At 55.3% G+C, this 20,351-nt stretch overlaps 1 protein-coding gene across 1 annotated transcript; it reads left to right on the forward strand.

Annotated features, from left to right (window-relative positions):
* Positions 1 to 1,224: 1,224 nt before the first annotated feature.
* On the forward strand, positions 1,225 to 19,140 carry PLA2G4F (phospholipase A2 group IVF). The gene is made up of 20 exons (XM_032176045.2): positions 1,225 to 1,422; positions 2,270 to 2,342; positions 3,623 to 3,759; positions 3,865 to 3,993; positions 4,423 to 4,463; positions 4,741 to 4,783; positions 5,383 to 5,449; positions 7,356 to 7,525; positions 7,643 to 7,756; positions 7,988 to 8,025; positions 8,285 to 8,420; positions 10,378 to 10,514; positions 10,795 to 11,017; positions 11,908 to 12,022; positions 12,246 to 12,383; positions 12,467 to 12,574; positions 13,522 to 13,716; positions 14,024 to 14,190; positions 15,463 to 15,649; positions 15,973 to 19,140. The coding sequence occupies exons 1-20, from the start codon at positions 1,312 to 1,314 to the stop codon at positions 16,191 to 16,193; spliced, it is 2,550 nt and encodes an 849-aa protein (XP_032031936.1). The 5' UTR covers positions 1,225 to 1,311; the 3' UTR covers positions 16,194 to 19,140.
* The last annotated feature ends 1,211 nt before the right edge of the window (positions 19,141 to 20,351 follow it).

Raw genomic sequence — 20,351 nt, forward strand, 5'->3', positions numbered from 1 at the left:
TAGTTGAGGGACAGAAATTCTCTCCCTCCCACAGTTCACGGCCCCTGAGATCCTCACTCTTCCTGGAGACTGTGCCTGTCTCAGCCACCTCAATAGTTGTGGTCCACAGAAGAGCGGACATCACCTCCATCTGCAGCCTAAGGCCTACAACAGCCGAAGAGAACGCTAAAGCGTTCTCTAGTCTCTGAAGGACGGGCAGACTTGTTGTTTGGCCTATCCTTATTTATACCTCCTGCCCATATGCCTGTCTGTATCCGGACACTGTACACTGACCCAGGAAGCTAGCCTGGGCCGAAGCCACAGGGAGTCATGAGACTGAATTTCCCCAGGATGTGGATGGGCCCACCTCACCTTTGTCACCTTTGCGTTTCTGGGCCTAGCACAGGTCTGGCACCCACTAGGCTGTTGGTGTTTGGAGAATTAATGAGGGCGGTCAGGAGAGATTAGAAACATCTTTGATGAGTTCATGTCCTTTGTAGGGACATGGATAAGCTGGAAACCATCATTCTGAGCAAACTTATCGCAAGGACAGAAAACCAAACACTGCATGTTCTCACTCATAGGTGGGAATTGAACAATGAGAACACTTGGACACAGGGCGGGGAACATCACACAGCGGGGCCTGTCCTGGGGTGGGGGGTCAGGGGAGGGATAGCATTAGGAGAAACACCTAATGTAAATGACGAGTTAATGGGTGCAGCACACCAACATGGCACTTGTATACATATGTAACAAACTGCACGTTGTGCACATGTACTATAGAACTTAAAGTATAATTAGAAACTATATATATAGAGAGAAACATCTTTGAGCCCAGATGAAACACTGAAGCAGAGATCTCTAGGCTTCACCTCAAGAGCCGCAGGGAAGGTGGGACTTGAAGGGTGGCTAGTTTCAGGCCTTTTCCACAGCTGGAGGAGACTCGTCCCTGATTTGCACTTGCCAGCTGGTCTCTGGGCCAGCTGTGCCAGCATCACCTAGAGGTCTTGTTGGAAATAGCTCTGGTGTCTATTTTTCACAAACAGCCCAGTTATAACCAGGGGGCTGGGTTTGGGAACAAGAGTGCTAACCAGAGACTCCAAGAGTCTCTTGGAGAGGGACTGAGCTGCCTCCTGCCTGGGAAAATTAAGCTCCAGTCACTTCCTGGAGCATGTCAAACTCCACCTCCAGCAGGCCATCCAGCCTGAGTCCTCTGCAGAGCAGGCAGCTCCACCCTCCCAGCTCAGTGCTGCCTGTCACACCTGAGCCAGCAGTTTGTGCAACCAGAGGAGCGCAGGCAGGGCTCCCTGCTGGGGCCCGGGCTGCCCAGCCATGACTTGGGCACTCTGGCCAAGGTGGCTGGCAGGCAAGATGCTGCCCCTTCTGGGGGCAGTGCTGCTTCAGAAGAGAGAGAAGAGGGGCCCTCTGTGGAGGCACTGGCGGGTAACGTACTTGAGATTACCTGGGAAACCCGGACTGGGGGAGTCCTGGGAGCTGCAGTGCCCTGTGAAGACTGAGACCAGCCCCAGCCCTGGGTTTTGAGTTGGGGTGGGACCTGTTTATTCTAGATTACCTGGCAGAGCTTAAATTAGAACTTGGCCCTTAAAATAGCTCCCTCTGATTAGGAAATGGAGGGTTAGTTCACTTGACACTTGTCTGGGGTGGGTTGGCTTTTGCCAAGGATGCGCGAGCCTGGCTGTAGAGTCCACGGAGCTAGTGGGGTTGTGAGGGGAGAGTTTCCCTCCCAGTAGGCAGCATGCTGATGTTATCTCTCCTGAGCCCAGCTGCAATCTGCTGGGCGACTCGTCAGACCGGTACCGGCCGGCTGGTGACTCTCGGCTTCTGCTCACCTGCTCGCTGCCTCCTAGACGGTCTTTGAGCCTCTGTCAGGGAGCAAGTGAAGGAGGGGGTGTCACAGTTTTCTCTTTTAATATTTAATCTTCTCAAGCACAACATTAGCACAGCTCTCACAGCCGCTCCCAAGCTAGAGTGGGGGCGCGAGGGTCTGAGAGGAGCTGCAGGTGTGTGGTGCATGACAGCCATCATTAGTTCAGTGACTCCGTGCTGGATTTAGATTTGAACCCAGACCGATGGGTTCCAGGGTCCAGACACATCACGAAGGTGCTGAACTCCCAATGCCTGGGCCCTGCCAAGGTCTCCCTGCTCCCTGGCACAGAGACGTCAGTGACCCTATGCCAGGTTGCTGCTCCGTGATGGGACGAGGGGAACAATGGGGTGAGGGACCGGGCTCACACTAGCTGACTGAGTCCCTGGAGTTCTGTTGTTGCAGCGGGAAACCTACCCATACTATGACCTCCAGGTGAAGGTGCTGAGGGCCACAAACATCCGGGGTACAGACCTGCGTGAGTGACCCCATCTCCACCCTTCTCCCTGTCCTTTCCCTGCAGCCTCCTCAGAGCTCAGCTCAGGCTGGCAAACAGAGAGACAGTGTATGTATGTGTGTGTGTGTGTGTGTGTGTGTGTGTGTGTGAGCATACATGGGTGAGTACAAGTGAGAGTGCATGTGTATACATGTGTATACATGTGTGCAAGTGTGTGTATACATGTGAGTATACGTGTGTGTATGCATGTGTGCAAGTATGTGTGAGTGCAAGTGTGAGTACATGTGTATATGTGTGTGAGTGCGTGTGTGTGGTGTAAACGTATGAGTGCGAGTGTGTGGGAGCACGAGTGTATATACACGTGTGCAAGTGTGAGTGTGTGAGTGCGAGTGTGTGAGTGCAAGTGTGTGAGTGCGAGTGTGTGGGACCACGAGTGTGTATATACATGTGTGCGAGTGTGTGTGTGAGTGCAAGTGTGTGAGTGTGAGTGTGTATACACATGTAGGAATGTGTGAGTGCAAGTGTGAGTGGAAGTGTATATATGTGTGAGTGAGTGTGTGTGAACGTGAGTGCGTGTGTGTATACATGCGTGTGTGTGCGTGTTGTATATGTGTGTGTATACATGACAGTGAGTGCCAGTGTGTTGGACTGTATACGAGTGTGACACGTAAATGAGTGTGTGTATACGTGTGTGACTCTATACGTGTGTGTATACGTGTGTGTGACTGTATACGAGTGTGTGTATACGTGTGTGTGCCCGTGTGAGAGTACTACACACGTGTGCGTGCATGAGTGCAAGAGTGTGTGTGAGAGCGTGTGTGCGTGGAGTAGGTGGAGGGACTGGTGCTGACCATGGAGGTGAGGGCAGGCAGGGCTGGAGGGGACAGCTGTGCAGACTCGGCCTCCTCCCTGTGCCTGGGAGTGCCACCCTGGGTGAGTGTGTGAGGCCCGCTGTGGCTACAAGTCAGCACGTGCTCTCAGGGAGCTTTCCATGCCAGTGCCCACACAGGGAGGGGATTTTACTGCCTGAATCAGGCAGTAGCTGGAATTAATGGTCTTTGCTGCCATGGGATCTTTCCAACTGGCTGCTGCAGGATTTCTGTTCAGGTGAATGGGAGGTGTGTGGAATCAAGATGGAGTGAAAGACATCAAGGCTCTCCCTCCACCTCCTCACCCCACCATGCCACATGGGCGGCTTCCCCTCCCTACTCTGCTCCTTCCCCTTCCGCCCTAGCCTCCCCCGGGAAACCTTTTCGGCAATGAGAGCTTGAGACCCCGGCCCCTCCCTGTCCTACCTGCAGTGTCCAAAGCTGACTGCTATGTGCAACTGTGGCTGCCCACAGCGTCCCCCAGCCCTGCCCAGACGAGGATAGTGGCCAACAGCAGTGACCCCGAGTGGAATGAGACCTTCCACTACCAGATCCATGGTGCTGTGAAGGTGAGGGCCAGCCAGCGGGCCAGGCTGCAGAAGGAGGGGAACTCCTCAGACAGCTACCCTCCTGTCCTACCTCATGCTCCGACCTCCTGCCTGCCCTGTCCCCAGAACGTCCTGGAGCTCACCCTCTATGACAAGGACATCCTGGGCAGCGACCAGCTCTCCCTGCTCCTGTTTGACCTAAGGAACCTCAAGTGTGGCCAACCTCACAGACACACCTTCCCACTCAACCACCAGGTGAGCCCACCAGTACTGGCAGAGAGCCCAGCTGGAGGAGGGGAGGCCCAGCACAGGGCCACCGAAGAGGTGGCTCCAGTCAGCACAGGCCAAGCCTCCAAGGCAGACCTTCCTCCATCCCGCAGCCCTGACCCTGTAAAGGTTTCCCTCCAATACATCTTCCTTGCATGAAACCAAAATATGAGCTCCTTGAGGGCTGTGTGTTGCCTGTCTCAGTCACAGCTGAATTCTCAATGTCTAGAGCAGTGCCTGACACATATTTTGGAATAAGTGAGGCTCTCCATGGAGATACCACTGCCCCTACTATGTCAAGCCACCATGCCAGTCTCCCCTTCTAGACCCTGGAGCTAAGCAGGGCTGGCGGGCAGGATCAGCTCTGGAGGTTTTTGGAGCCTTGAAAAAATTGGTGCTCCCTCCCCCTCCATGTAGGATTCACAAGAGCTGCAGGTGGAATTTGTTCTGGAGAAGAGGTGAGTTCTGGTAGAGCCAACGCCCTCAGAGACTCAGAGATTTGAGTCAGGGCAGCTCCTAGGTGCCAGTCACCATGTCCTGCACTGGCCTTGCAGGCCTGGCCTGGAGGTGATGGCCTGATCTTGACACCCATCTGCATGTTGGACGGCAGGCTCACCCCACCCCAAACCCTGCTGTGCTCCTCATGCTCTGCCCGCTGCTTCAGTCACATTATGATTGTAGAGGCCATCATGATGGGGCCAGATGTATTCCCCATGTATTCCTCATCCTTTGCAGCCAGGTGCCTGCATCTGAAGTCATCACCAACGGGGTTCTGGTGGTGAGTGGGGAAGGCGAGCTTGGCGCTGTTCCAGGCTGGGGGGCAGTGAGGAACCCGTGACAGGGCCCATCAGGCCCACTTGCCTCTGAAGGACACCCAATCCCTCCTCAGAGGGGAGACATGCTAGGGAGGCACCTCCAGAGGGGACACCTAAGCCCTCCTCGGAGGGGAGACATGCTAGGGAGGCACCTCCAGAGAGGAAGGACAAGAAGCTGCCAGGCACTTGGTGGACAGCCCAGGACCCCAGCCTCCTACTCCCACACGGCACGTTAGTCACTTGTGCCTCTGGCTGCTGAGACCACCGGAGCAGCCACTGTCATGGCCTCTCAACTCCTCCCCCTTTCCCACCAGCACCCACTTCCTCTGAGTCTGGGGAGAGGGGCTGGGTATGACCTTGGGCTGCTGCAAAAGATTCCTACCCATGAGGCCCAGGTCCTGGGAGGGCTGTTTCCTAGACCCTGCCCCAGGAACTCCTCTCTCCCTCCATCCTGGCTGGGGCTATGGCTGTTTCCCAGACCCTGCCCTAGGCACTCCTCCCTCTCTCCATCCTGGCTGGGGCCGTGGGCTGTCTGGCTCCCACAGGCCTCTGCTTTCCTCAGGCTCACCCCTGTCTGAGAATCCAGGGCACTCTCCGGGAAGATGGGACAGCCCCACGGGAAGAGTATGGTGAGTCTGCTCAGCGGCTTTGGGTCTTTTGCCTTCTCTCCTGGGGTTGGGACTACTGATGTCAAGGAGGTGGGTCTGGGGCAGGAAGTTCTTAAAGTTTTCATTGCTCAAAGCCGACTAACGAGGGGATGGATTGCCCCTGGAGGCAGTGAACAACCTGTCCCTGGAAGTGTTCCAGCAAAGAGGTTGTATCTGCCCAACTATTGCTCTACAACAAACACCCACATGATCTCAGTGGCATACAAGCAGCATCTATTCGGCTCACACACCTGGCGGTCAGCCGGGCTGGGCTTGGCGGGGGTGGCCCAGCCCTGTGCCATGCGTCTCTCCTCTGCCTCCTGTGACAAGCCCATTAGCCTGGGCATGTTCTCAAGGCATCAACAGAGGCAAAAGAGAGCAAGCCCAACTGAGCAAGCGCTTGTTAAGCCTGGTCACAGCCTGGCCACTACCTAACATGTTACTGGCCAAAACAGGGTTGAACTCAAAGCTGGAGGGCAGGGATTATAGTTGGCCTCTTTAGCGGGAGGAGCTGAAGTCACATGGCAGAATGAGAATACGGGGGAAATGAAGAACTGGGGTTGTCAAAACCAATGCCACAGAGAGCAGCCACCCAGGCAAGGGAGTCCAGATGTGGGATAGCAGCGGTGGCTGTGTGACAGTGAAGGCCCCTTCCAGTGCTGACAGCCTGAGCCTGCAGGACGAGTCCTGCCCGGGGAACCCTGAGGGCTCACTCTGAGGCAGGCCCTGGGCTAAGCATTTTAATGGGTCTTATAATCCTCCTAACAACCCTGTAAAGCAGGCACAATCAGTATCCTCTAATTCATGAGACTGAGGCCCAAAGAAGACACTTGCTCAAGGGCACACAGCCAGTAAGTAGTAGAGCCAGGGTCAAACCCAGGTCGGTGACACTCCAGTTCTCTCAACCACGGATTTGGTTTCTTCTTACGAATAGCATGTCTCCATCTCAGTCCATAGGCCTTGGCATGAATAAAATATCACTTTCCTTATTTTCTTGAATTCCTTCCCCACGCTTGGTCATGTCGAGTCTCTGGGCCTCATCTAGTGCAAGGAGGGGCTGTAGGGCAGGGACTCCTCCGGACCTCTCATCCCTCAGTGTCTGCTGTCCTCGCAAACTTTGGGTCTCTGTTGCTTCCATGTTGTGTTAGGGGCTGGGACTCCTGGGGGGCTGTCTGCGGCCCCCTCTGCCCGGATGTCATGTGCAGCCATTTCTCTCTGGGGTCTGGCCTCCTCCCCAGAAAGCTGCTGGGAAGCTGGGCATGGAGCTCCGGAGCCCACAAGCCCACCCCCTAACTCCTCCCAGCCTGGGCCTCATCTTCCAGTCTGGGCTAGCCCTCCGCTGCTTCTCCAGGACGTGCATCTCTCTGTACCCACGCATCCCATTCTTCCTCCTCCCGCCTCTACGAACCTTCCTCTCCCAACGTTCTACACTTGGAAACAAAGGCCAGAACAACTTGCAGCCTACTGGTTTTCTCTCGGGCCACAAACCTCCAACACAAGGAGTAAAGAGGCTGAAGTGGGGCAAGGGGGACCCACCACCTGAAAACTGCTCATTCTTATAATAAACATAGAATCATCTCAAATCATCAGCCCCACAGGCTCTGGGCAGGGCCCCTCTCCTTCCCCGCTCCCTGCCTTCCCCTCCAGGCATTTGTGTGCTTCCCACCCTTCCCGAGTCCCAGTTCTGACCAGGGCAGGCTAGAGGACCCAAGAGTCCTTCCGGAGGCTTTCTCTATCAACAGTGCTCAAGAGAGAGCAGGGCAATAGGAGTTGGCATTTCCTAGGGGAAGAGAAGGGAGGGGTTGCTGCTGGGGCGCTGCCAGCATAAGCCGCACAGACACAGACCCACCCCCTCACCTGCGCACCCACCTGGGCCCTCTGCTCTCAGGCTCTAGGCAGCTCCAGCTGGCAGTGCCTGGGGCCTACGAGAAGCCACAGCTCTTGCCCCTGCAGCCTCCCACAGAGCCAGGCCTCCCACCCACCTTTACCTTCCACGTGAACCCAGTGCTGAGCTCCAGGCTACACGTGGAGCTGCTGGAGCTGCTGGCAGCTGTGCAGGTGAGTGTGCCGCCAGGACGGTAGATCCAACTCAGCCCAGACGGGCGTTCCAGGGCCACGTTGGGGGAGACTTTTCTTCCCTGCTGGAGAGCTTCTTGGGTGTTTTCTTCTCCACAGAGTGGCCCCAGCACGGAGCTAGAGGCTCAGACCAGCAAGCTGGGCGAGGGGGGCATCCTGCTCTCCTCTCTGCCCCTAGGCCAGGAGGAACAGTGCTCTGTGGCCCTGGGGGAGGTAAGGCTCTATCTGGGTGCCAGAGGGACCCCTGCCTGCTCTCTGTGACCACCAAGAGAGGTCTGGAGGAGGGACCCAAGAGGGTGGCTGGATCAGGTCAGCCCAGAGCTCAGTTATAATGTCCACATCGGGCCAGAGATCGCGGGGCCCCAGGGGCTGCAGGTGGGGGAGCCATTTCTCTGGGAGAATCCTGCTCGGAGAGCTCAGGGTTGGGGCTGCTGTGTCTTTCAGGGCCAGGAGGTGGCTCTGAGTGTGAAGGTGGAAATGAGGTGAGTGGGACTCCAGGCAGAAGGCCTCTTGGGGCTGGGCTAGAAGTGCGGGGACATACCCCAACGTGCTCCATTCTCTTGCCCAAGAAGCTCAGTCTGTGGGGTGGGGATGACACTTTTCCCTCCCTGGTTCTGGTGCTGGTGGGCGGATCCCCTGGACCTGCTCCTGTGAAAGACCTGGGCTGGGCCCAAGGCTCTCCTCCACTGGACAGTCACCCAGAACCCCCCCCCCCCCACCACCCCACCCCACTTGAGGCAGCTCCGGGGACCTAGACCTACGCCTTGGCTTTGACCTCTGTGATGGGGAGCAGCAGTTTCTGGACAGGAGGAAGCAGGTCGTGTCCAAGGCCCTGCAGCAGGTGCTGGGATTGAGTGAGGCTCCGGACAGTGGCCAGGTACGGAATGGAGGAGGAGCTGGACCCCAGAGCCGCTAGGACCAAATCAAGCCTCTTCCCTTGAGAGGACCAGCATGGCTAAGAGGGGCCAGAGGAGGTTGGCCTGTTCGCCTGAGCTGTGGGCACCATCGGCAGAGCCAGGACCCCATATGGGACTAGGGCCGAACAGCCCTGGCCAAGGCTGGATGTCTTGGTCTGTGTGGGCTGCCGTAACAAAACCCCACAGACCAGGTGGCTTAAATGACAGAAATGACTTTTCTCTCAGTTCTGGAGGCTGGAAGTCCGAGATGAAGGTGTCATCATCAGGGTTGGTTTCTGCTGGGGCCCCTGTCCTCTTCCTAGTGGAGCTATCTCGCTGTGTCCTCATGTGGCCCTTCCTCTGTGCATGTGTGCAGAGCATGCCCCTTGGGATCTCTTCCTCCTCCTCTTCTAAGGACCCCAGTCCTATCAGTTGAAGGCCTTACCCTTACTCACTTCACCTTTATTACCTCCTTGTAGGCCCTGTTTCCAAATACTGTTACATTGGGGGTTAGGGCTTCAACACAGGAATTTGGAGGGGGACAGTTGAGTCCGTAACGTGATCAAAGGGATGTGGAGGTTGGGGGTCCCTGGGATCCTCTGGGTATAGAGACAGCCAGCCTGTGGCCGGGAGGCAGGAGGAAAGGCGTGCTGAGAGAGGGACTTACAGGGGATCAGGAGTAGGCTGCCGGCTTCCTCCTGGCTGCCTGAGTCCTCAGGAGACGCTGTAACTGTGGCCCAGCGCTGACAAGCCTAGATCATTCATTGGGGCAATATGTGTGCCCTCTCTGTGCTAGGTGTCTGCTCTGTCTCATCCAGCACTCTGGAGCGACAGCGCCTTCTGTGAGCAGTGGCTAGGGAGCATTTTTTCAAGACAGGAGACGAAAAGAGAACAGGGAAAAGAACCAAAAATCCAGAGTGGAATGAGCCAAATCTTACTGGGAAAGCTAAGCAACCAAAAGCATGGACTCTGACCCCTCAAGCACCTCCGATCCTGAGGAGACCTTAAAACCTCTGGGCACCTTTGGTGTCTGGGGGCAGGTCTAGGCTGCTTGCTGGCCTTTGTCACTTTAGCTCAGTGGTGCTCAACGGGGGACAATTTAGTTCCTCCCCACCGCACCCCTGGGGACATTTGTCCACGTGTAGAGATCAATTTCATTGTTGCTGCTGGGGAAAGGGGAGGTGGAGGGAGGCTGCTGGCTTCTACTGGGTAGAGGGGGCCAGAAATGCTGCTAAACATCCTACAACACATAGGACAGTCCCCACAGCAAAGAGCTACCTGGTCAAGAATATCGAGAGTGCCACGGTTGAGAGGAACCTGCTGTAGCTGATTTTGGGGAATCAGATGTACCTTCCAGGTCTATATCTTCCAGGTCGAATGGTTAAGGGCTATCTCTGGAGCCGTACTGCTTAGGTGTGAGAGCTCATCACTTAATAACTGTATGATCTTGGGCACATTATTTAACCTTCCTGTGCCTCAGTTTCAACATCTGGAAAATGGGGTTCTCTTTTTTTTTTTTTTTTGAGACGAAGTCTCGCTCTGTCGCCCTGGCTGGAGTGCAGTGGCAAAATTTCAGCTCACTGCAAGCTCCGCCTCCCGGGTTCACGCCATTCTCCTGCCTCAGCCTCCAGAGAGCTGGGACTACAGGTGCCCGCCACCACGCCCGGCTAATTTTTTTGTAGTTTTAGTAGAGACGGGGTTTCACTGTGGTCTCGATCTCCTGACCTCATGATCCGCCCGCCTCGGCCTCCCAAAGTGCTGGGATTACAGGCGTGAGCCACTGCGCCCGGCCAAAAATGGGGTTCTCATTGGGTTGCTGTGAGGATTCAATGAGATAATACGTGTAAGGCTCTTAGAATAATGTCCGACATGTATAGGCAGTAATACGTAAATGATGGTGGTAGTCGGAGTCGTTATCCTTGTTATTATTGTACCCAGGTGCCTGTAGTGGCTGTGTTGGGTTCTGGTGGTGGAACCCGAGCCATGTCTTCTCTGTATGGCAGCCTGGCAGGGTTGCAGGAGCTCGGCCTTCTAGACACTGTGACCTACCTGAGTGGGGTCTCTGGGTCCACCTGGTAAGTGAGGTGGGGGCAGGGCACAGGGTAAAGGAGACCCCACAAAGTGTGGGGTTGTGACCTGGTGATCTGAAGGAGTCCCTGAGGGGCTGGGATCCTGTCTCCAAGGGTGTTAGGAGGGGCAGGAAGAGGCTGAGTCCCAAGCGCCCCTCTGAGTGGGGTTGCTTGCAGGGCAGCAGAGCAAGTGGTGGAGGTGGAGGGCCACTCACAGACTCTGCACCCCTCTCTCCCGTGGCTGTGCTCTCCTGCCCCTGACTCAGGCACACCCCCCCATCCCCAGGTGCATCTCCACACTCTACAGGGACCCAGCCTGGTCCCAGGTGGCCTTGCAGGGCCCCATTGATCGTGCCCAGGTTCACGTCTGCAGCAGTAAGATGGGAGCTTTGTCCACTGAGCGGCTACAGTACTACACTCAGGAACTGGGGGTTCGGGAGCGCAGTGGCCACAGCGTGTCCCTCATCGACCTCTGGGGCCTCCTTGTGGAGTATTTCCTGTACCAGGAGGTGAGAGAAGAGCCAGAAGGAAATACACAGGCTCCTCTCCACTCCTTCCACCCACCCCTTCCTTCTGCCTCATCCCTCAGGCTAAGATCTGATTTACAAAGCTGTTCCTGAGGTCTCGGCTCCCCTGGGGCCAGGAGTGTGACTCCAGGGTGGGCTGGCACCACTTTGCCTCCCTAGCTCCTAACCCCTGGGGAGGAGGAGCCCGGCCTGCAGCGCTTAGCTCTGGCTGCATATTAGAATCACCGGCAGAGCTTTTCAAACACACCCATGCTTTGGTCCCCCTTCCAGAGATAGTGATTTTAGTTGGTCTCAGGATGTTTTGAAAGTGATTTCAGCCCACACCTGGAAGTGAGGCCCAGCACCACACCTACTCCTCGGCCAATTCGGCCATAACTCACGCTGCCTGGCTGCTCCTGGGACTTCAGACCCAGCTGCAGTTCCAGGCGATAAGACTCGGAGCTGCCCCCCACCACCCCGTGTGTGGAGATCAGTTGTGGGTGGATATCACAAGTGATTTCTCATTTCTAACTAAATAATCCACATTTTCTAGTAATTTATTTTTTAAAGAAATTGGACTGGCTTTTCAAGGATTCCTTTAACCATGTCACCCTGACTCCCTGGTGTTCTGATACGCTGTTTTGAATAGTAAAGAAGGAGGAAGGGTGTTCCCATAGTCCCTGGAATTGTACAGACCCACAGTGGGCTCCCCTCGGCTGCGGCCTGAAGCCTGTCCCTCAGAGGTCTGTCCTTACAGCACTGGCCTTGGTGACCCAAAGCCTCTCTTGTAGGCACGCCACACCCTGCAGAGTGCCGGCCCCAGGCCGTGGGGATGGGGAATGGAACTCCTGAAAGGCCAAGCGGCCAAGCTGCCTCCCTTCTTTCCTGCCCAGGAGAACCCTGCCAAGCTGTCTGACCAACAGGAGGCGGTCCGCCAGGGTCAGAACCCTTACCCCATTTACACCAGCGTCAACGTCCGCACCAACATGAGTGGGGAAGATTTTGCAGGTGCCTGGGTGTGGAGACGAAGGAAGGAGGTAGAGGAGGTGGGGAGGTGGGAGTGAGAGGCCAGGGTGATCAGGGTACCCAGAGGAGGTGGTTGCACACAGGCACCTTGGAGCACAGCGGGGCTGCTGCTTCTTCCTGTCATTGGCAAGGCTAAGATTCCTGTTTGGGCACAAGCACCGTGGTGGGAAGCCCCTGGTGACTTTCCCTTCACTCGGGCCCCTAGAGTGGTGCGAGTTCACGCCCTATGAGGTCGGCTTCCCCAAGTACGGGGCTTATGTTCCCACCGAGCTCTTCGGCTCAGAACTCTTCATGGGACGATTGCTGCAGCTCCAGCCCGAACCCCGGATCTGCTACCTGCAAGGTGAGTCGAGGCTGGAGGGCTGGGGACAGGCAGGTGCCGGGGCCAGGCGCTGACGCAGGGTGGGGCTGTGCCTGTCTCCTTAGGTGTGTGGGGCAGCGCCTTTGCCACCAGCCTGGATGAGATCTTCCTAAAGACTGCCGGCTCGGGCCTCAGCTTCCTGGAGTGGTACAGAGGCGGTGTGAATATCACAGGTGAGGGTGGCGACCCCGAGTCCCTCCCACACCACATTCCAGCAACAGGGCCCTGGCAGAGACATGAAGAATGAGGGAGGGGATAGAGAAGGACTTGGCTGTCCCACTGGATTCGGGGAAGTCCTGAGGAAATGACTTCTAGCTTAGGGTCTCTAGATGCCCAGAGGTGTGATCAAGCCACACCTTTGAGTTCTCTGTTCTGGGATCCAGTTAGGTCCACTCGGCACAGGACTACTGGGTATTGGGTTGATATTCTGTCCGCCCCCTTCAGTGGCTCCCCTTCAGCCTGGTCCTTAAATGGCTCATGGGAGCCCCACGGTGCAGGGCACTTTCCCACTTTTCTCCCCTGGATCGCTTTTGCTCTGCTCTTCAGTTCAGCTCAGATGCCGTTTTGCCAGACATCCCTTTTCCACTCCATCCCTCCAGGATGCCTGAGAATCTTACTACCGTGGTCCTCTAGGACCATGTGCACATCCCTGTCGTTGTCCTTACCCTGGAGCATTGTCATCATTTATTCTCTCTTTATGTGACTTTCCCCCACAAGTAGGCCGTGCACCTGGGAGGGCCAGGGCAGGTCCCGTTCACCTTCGTAGCCCTCATGCCTAGTGCAGTGCCGGGCATAGTAACTGCTCAGTCAGAGTTTAATGGACAAAGTTCTGATTGGAAGCTGTAGACTCAAACTTTATTTTTGGAAGGGTGGAAGATAAATTATTATTTAGTAAATACAATGCTATAGGCAGTTTTCAAAACATAGAGGATACAAAAGAAAAAGTTGTTTCAAAGTGGTTCCATGAAGCATTGGTCAGAGGCTTCGGAGGTGGGGTCGGGGAGGAGGAGGGATGTGGGGAGGGCTCACTGTTGGGGAGGGGCACCCCTGAACTATAAGGACCACTGGGCAAAGGAGGATGCCACTTCTCCCTCAATTTCTTTGTCCCACCCCTGTCTAGATGACTGCCAGAAGCCTCAGCTGCACAACCCCTCCAGGCTGCGAACGAGGCTCCTCACCCCGCAGGGGCCCTTCTCCCAGGCTGTGCTGGACATATTCACCTCCCGCTTCACTTCTGCCCAAAGCTTTAACTTCACCCGGGGTCTCTGCTTGCACAAGGACTATGTGGCTGGCAGGGAGTTCGTGGCCTGGAAAGGTGGGTGCTGCCTTGGGTGGGAGATGGGGGGCTTCCCTTCCTGCCTGTGCCTCTGGCTCACTGGGGCCAGTGCTGGCTTTGGGCTGGGGGTTGAGGTGTGGTCTCCTGCTGCCTATGGGCTGATGCGGAGCGACTCTAAGTACTGCTGGAAGTTGGAAGGCAGGGCTGAGGGCTTGGGGCAGGAGACTCCATGGCTGTCAGAGAGAACTCTACAGAGAGAAGGCAAATGTGAATGCAAATACAGAAGCAGTTGCTATAGCAAGAGTAACTGCATTCGTCCCTGTGCGTACACATGGGTTCCTTGCAGACACACACCCGGACGCCTTCCCCAACCAGCTCACCCCCATGCGGGACTGCCTGTACCTGGTGGACGGAGGCTTTGCCATCAACTCTCCGTTCCCACTGGCTCTGCTGCCTCAGAGAGCAGTGGACCTCATTCTGTCCTTCGACTATTCCTTGGAAGCCCCTTTTGAGGTGAGGTGGGAGGCAGGGATGTGGGGAGCACCTGCAGTGAGTGGACAGACAGGGTGAGGGAGGAGAGGAGGGGAAAGAAGGCTCTGGTGAGGGGGACTGGCTGGGTGTGTGGGGATTGCCCTTTGTGGACTGCCTGGGTTCTACTCTGTGTGTGAGGGGCTGCCTTCTGAATGCTGTTGGCAGCACAGGTCTCCCCGTTGCAGGAGAATTGCTGACATTATGGTGGGCGTGGGAAGAGGAGGCCAAAGAGGGTCCCCAGGAATCTTCTAGCCTCATCCATAGAGGGTCCCCCAGTTCTAGACTCTGCCCATTCATGACAGATTTCCCCACTCCAGCTTGGACCTGAGTCTGTGGCCCCTTTGTTACCATGGTAACAACAGAGCCATGAGGGTCCCCTCTGATGCAGAAGTCCTGCAGCAAGTCCCTCCAACTCTGCTGGGTGGTGGACGGAGGCCCCCATTCCCATGTGGGTGCTGGTGGTGCTGCTGGAGCAGCCCTTCCTTCTTTGGTCTCCTCCTTGTCCTGGGTCCAGTGAGAGCCTGGGATTGATTGGGGATTGATGAAGCCTCTTCTGGCAAGGACCTTCTGTGATTGTCGCGTGTCAACCTTGTGAAACTGACATCAGCTTCTAATAGGGAGCAGAGAGGGGTGAGAGAAGGGAAGACCGTGGTGGTTCCTGGAGGACCATGGCGGAATGCTGTTGAGGCAATGGATGATTGACTGATGATCATTACCGATTATTGTTAATCTTCACGACACCACTCGATGGGGAGCTTTTTTTTGTTTTTTGTTTTTTGTTTTTTTTTTTTAGACGGAGTCTCGCTCTGTCACCAGGCTGGAGTGCAGTGGTGCAATCTTGGCTCACTGCAACCTCTGCCTCCTAGGTTCAAATGATTCTCCTGCCTCAGCCTGCCGAGTAGCTGGGACTATAGGCACACACCACCATGCCCAGCTAATTTTTGTATTTTTAGTAGAGACAGGGTTTCACCATGTTGGCCAGGGTGGTCTTGATCTCTTGACCTCATGATCTGCCAGCCTCAGCCTCCCAAGGTGCTGGGATTACAGGCATGAGCCACCATGCCCGGCCGGGAGTTTAAAATTTTTTTATTTTACACATGAGAAACCAGCTCAGAAAGGAGCTGTCACCTGCCTGAAGTCACTCAGCTAGTCAGAAACAGAGCTGGCATTGAAGCCTGGGTGTGTATGAGTCCAGGGCGGCGGGGAGTGGCCAGGGTGGAGGAGGGGCAGAGTCAGAGGCTTGCTCCTGCTCAGGTCTTGAAGATGACAGAGAAGTACTGCCTGGACCGAGGAATCCCTTTCCCTAGCATCGAGGTGGGCCCTGAGGACATGGAGGAGGCTCGTGAGTGCTATCTGTTTGCCAAGGCTGAGGACCCCCACTCCCCCATCGTGCTGCACTTCCCCCTTGTGAACCGTACTTTCCGCACACACCTGGCCCCAGGTAAGGGAAGCTCCGGGCCTGGGACTGACCCACAGAGCCCTGGGATGGTGACAGGACGCTGTTCTGAGGGTGGGTTCCCTGGAGAATGTCACTAAGCACGCCTCCTGGTGGGCCTGAGCTGGCCCCTGTGGCCCTCTGCTCCCTGGGTCTCAGCGTTCACAGGGGGCCAGCCCCTCCTGGGGGGTCTGAGAGCTGAGACGTGGCCCAAGCAGGGCCCGCATGGAGCCAGCCAGGTGTCCTGCACAAGGAAGAATTTTGGGCTGTTCCAGCCAGTTCCACAGAGGGCTCCATCCTGGCCTCTTCTCTGCTTCCCCCACCCACAGGTGTGGAGCGACAAACAGCTGAGGAGAAGGCCTTTGGGGACTTTGTCATCAACAGGCCAGACACCCCTTATGGCATGATGAACTTCACCTATGAGCCCCAGGACTTTGATCGGCTGGTGGCCCTCAGTCGCTACAACGTTCTGAACAACGTGGAGACCTTGAAGTGCGCCCTCCAGCTGGCTCTGGACCGGCACCAGGCTCGGGAGAGGGCTGGGGGCTGACCAAGGCAGGAGGCAGAGGACTGTGACAGAGAGGAGACACACTGCTCGTGGTCAGGGCTTGTAGAGGGAGGAGCGATGGGGACTTTGTGCAGGGTCTGCTTCCCTTCTCTCCAGTACCTGCCTCGAGGTGCCCCAGGCCACGGAAAGCTCTTGCAGAATTGCAGCTTGGACTGGGGCAGGGCTCTCCTTGTGTGTTTTTGGAGAAGATGGGCAGTAGATCGCTCCAGGGGCTCTTGGGGATGTAGGGCAGAGGGGAACAGCACTCATTTCACAGAGGGGTGTGGAGAGAATCAGGTGAGCCACAGGGGCCACCCCAGACACAGAAGGACCTCAGAGGGCCCAGGTCCTCAGACCCACACAGAACAGGGGCTGAGGGCACCGAGAAGCCAGCTGTCCTCCTTACACTGAGATGGAAAGCAGAGATGCATCCACCCACACTTCCTGCAGAGCAGCCCAAGCCCCAACCCCACCTCAAGCTCCTGGATGCACTGCTATCAAGAACAACGAGGGGCTGAGTGGGTGGCCAGCCTATGTCGCTGACTCCACAATCCTAACCCTCCTTCTGCCTTCTGGCCTCCTCGTGCCTCCTCCCAGATCACCCTTCTCTTCCCAGCGCCCTAAAGCCTGTGGGGTGATGGCCCATTCTGGCTGCTCCAGGTGGGACATGTGGGCATGTCTCCCTGCCAATTACCCAGGCTTCACTCTTCGAGCCTGGGCCACAGTCTCTGGTCATGTGTGTAGTGGCCACATCATGCAAATATAGTCTCACCATTCCGAGGAGCTAAATGGGTGTGTCTAGAAGAGGCATCTGTTCACCAGGGGGAGAGGATGTGCACCTGTATGTGGGGCAGGGGGGTGTGCAAGTTCCTGGAGGTGGGTTAGTCCAAGGCATGGGCAGTGCACAGGGAGCCTCGCCTGGGCTCTTGCCTCTCTCCCAGATGCATCCAATGGGTCTTGGCAAGTTTTGTTTCTCACTCTCCCTCTTCTCCGTTTCCCCTGACCTGCCAGGGACTCTCCAAATACCTAGAACCTCTCTAGTGTGGGCAGCCCTCAGATTTGTGAAGAGGAGATCCGCTCTGGCCAGGCCCTCTCCATCTGGCCATGGCCTCTAGAGCATATGCCTCCAGTGCTGAGCTGCCTAGGACCCTGCAGCAGCACTTGAGACCTTGTTCCTTCTGCCCCCTGTCCCAGGGGCTCCCTCTCGGCTGCGCCCCCTGCTCCACGCTCTCTCACACAGACACGCTGTCAGGAACACCTGTGCTGGGAAGCCTCACCTGTCCTGAGTCTGGGAAGAAGACTCTAGTTCTGGCTCCCAGGTTGGGGAAGGGTGACTGGAGCCCAGCCCGTGTCTTGGCCTGGCCTGGGACCTGCAGCCCTCCAGCTGGCATGAGTTGCGAGGGCTGGGGGAGCCAGTTATTTGGGCTGGCATGGGGTGGGGACATCTCAGTTCTCCTCTGCCTCCTCACCACGGCTGCCTGTCACAGGCCATGGCCCCTCCTCTTGGTTCAGCAGTGAGAGGTTTATCTGGGAGTTTATCTGGCTCCTGCTATGGCCATCGTCATCAACACTGCTGTGCCTGCTGTCATCAATAACTTGTCAGTAAAACCTTCATAGGGTTCACAGCTTAGAACTGCACAGCGTTCACAACTTAGAATCTGCAGTGTTTCTTCAGTGCCCATTAGAGCCTCAGGCTGTCTCTGGCTCCTAGAAAGTCATTCTACCATCTGTTTTGTTCACTGCTGTATCCTCAGTACCTAGAGCAGCAGCTGATACATGGTAGGTGCTCAGTAAATATTTGATAAATTAATGGGAACCTACATTCTAAGAGATGGATCATCACCCACTAACCCCAAAAAAGCATGAAATGCTTTCATGATTCTTAACCCATTTGGACTTTTTGAAGAGCTGATGTAAACCATAGACCCTCTCCCAAGAAAAAGGTGCACACACACATGAAAAGTTGCTTACAACAAGGTCTCTGCTTCAGCTATGTGATCACCAGCCCCAGGGTTGTAGAGGCCAGTGTCTGTCCCCCCCGCAGGCCAGCAAGGTTTGTGAAGGAGGCAAACGTGGGCTTGTGCAGAGTGGGCGGGGACCTTCTCACACAGAAGTGTAGGCAATGCCACTTGTGCTCAGATAAGGTTTGGGAGGACACTGGGACAAAATCGAGGGCAGGGAGCAGGAAGCTGGGCTAGTGCTGTGGCCCAGATATTGGCCAGAGGTGCAGGGAGGATCTCAGCCGGGGATGGGGAGGCTCCATCAAGACTGAATCTGGGAGCCACGCAGAGCAAGAAGGCAGGGGAGGGGCCGAAGGTAACCCGGCCAGTTTGATGTCTGCTCCTCAGGAGGGATCTGAGTCTTTACCTCATTTCCAACCCTTGCCTGAGATGGCTGGAAATAAGCTTCAAGGTCCTGAAGGTGACAGAGTTGGAGGGATTTGTCCAGAAGAACAATCATGGTTTCCCTTGAAGCTGGGTAGAAACACAGGAGCAGGGACATCATTCATCAACTTGTCAGAGCCCCTCATGAGGCAAGGGAAGAAAAAGGGTGCCACAAGTGTAGGAGATTGGTCAGAGTGGTGGGAGAAACTATAGGGAAAGAAGTAGTCCTTCTGAAAGGTCAGAAGGCTCTGCATAGCTTCGGAGGAGCATAGCTAAAGACAGCTGTTCTATAACCCTGAGGCAGAGGGCAAGGAGTAGGCACAAGGGAGTGTGGGGGAATTTATTTTAAACAGGCTTGTTTACTTATGTTGACCAGGAACTGACCTTTGATCATCTATGCACATGACCTTCCCTGAAAGGGGAACAATAAATGTTAATTACCTCCAGTGTTTGCTCCAGGCTTTTGGCATTGTGCCTGCACTGAATAAAAGCAAGCAGCTCCAGCTTCTCAGGGCTGCACTTTGGCCACTTGAGCCGGGCAGTACCCTAGCTGCTTTTACACTGCATACCTGTGTCTGCGTACACATTTCATCCACTGCTCAGCCAGGGTCGCTCCTCAGTGAAGAGGTATCTGAGTCCTTATCTCATTTCTAACCCTTGTCTGAGATGGCTGGAAATAAGCTTCAAGGTCCTGAAGGTGACAGAGTTGGAGGGATTTGTCCAGAAGAATAAGCATGGTTTCCCTTGAAGCTGGGTAGAAAAACGGGAGCAGGGGCATCATTCATCAACTTGTCAGAGCCCCTCATGAGAGAAAGGGGGCCACAAGCCTGTCACATAGGGCTGCACAGGTTGTGCACTGCACAACTTCAGGGGATCCTGTTCACATGAACTGATGATGTGAATTTGTCTCTTGGAGTTGTGTGACCTAGCAGCCCTGGGACCACAGCCTCAACTGAGTATGAGGACAGAGGCTGGTTCAAATATCAGGCCCCCTGGTTGCTTCAATGCAGATCGGCATTGACGAGAATCTCCTGCAGAAAAACAAAAAGCAAATATCCTTTCCATTCCTTGGATGGTGCAGCACTGGGAGAAGGGCCTCAGGTACTGGCAGGTGGCTGGTGGGCCTGGGTAACCCCCACCTTCTCTGAGCCCAGGCCATGCAGCTAACATTGCTCAGTTGGTGGTGGTAATCAGCTGAGGGTTTAAATGAAATTTCCTTCATTTCAGATGGAACCATTCTTGCAGAGGAGAAAAGCAGGGCACACTGCATAACCCTGCAGAAATCTATCTTTCCCTAGCACCTCTGTCCTGTAAAACTCCACAGGGACACCCAACAAACGGGGCAAGGAGTCCTGGAATTTTCTCCATGAAGGACAGGGGTCTGTAGGGGGCTGTCCTTGGAGTCAGGGAGGCTGTTTACCACTAGAGGTCAGGGCTGAGGACTGATTTTTTTTTCCTATTAGGAAAGCTGAGGCACAAGAAATATTAAGCAGTGAATGACTCACTATGTTAAAAAGCCAGTTACTTTAGTAAGATTTAGGTCTTGGTTTTGAAAAAGATGTACAGTTGCTTTTCGACTTACAATGGGGTTACATCTCAACCCACTGGAAAGTCAAAAAATTAAGTCAAACCATTCAATTGGGACCATCTGTATAAATATGTAATAAAGGCCACTGTTTTAAAAGTCTACCAACACTAGGTGGGGAGCTTTGGCAAAGTAAGTGGTAAAAGGAGGCGAGGTTGGAGAAAGAGGAAAAGAAAAGGGGAGGAAAATATG

The sequence above is a fragment of the Hylobates moloch genome, unplaced genomic scaffold (genome assembly GCF_009828535.3).
Source record: "Hylobates moloch isolate HMO894 unplaced genomic scaffold, HMol_V3 SCAFFOLD_14, whole genome shotgun sequence".
In the NCBI taxonomy this organism is placed as follows: domain Eukaryota; kingdom Metazoa; phylum Chordata; class Mammalia; order Primates; family Hylobatidae; genus Hylobates; species Hylobates moloch.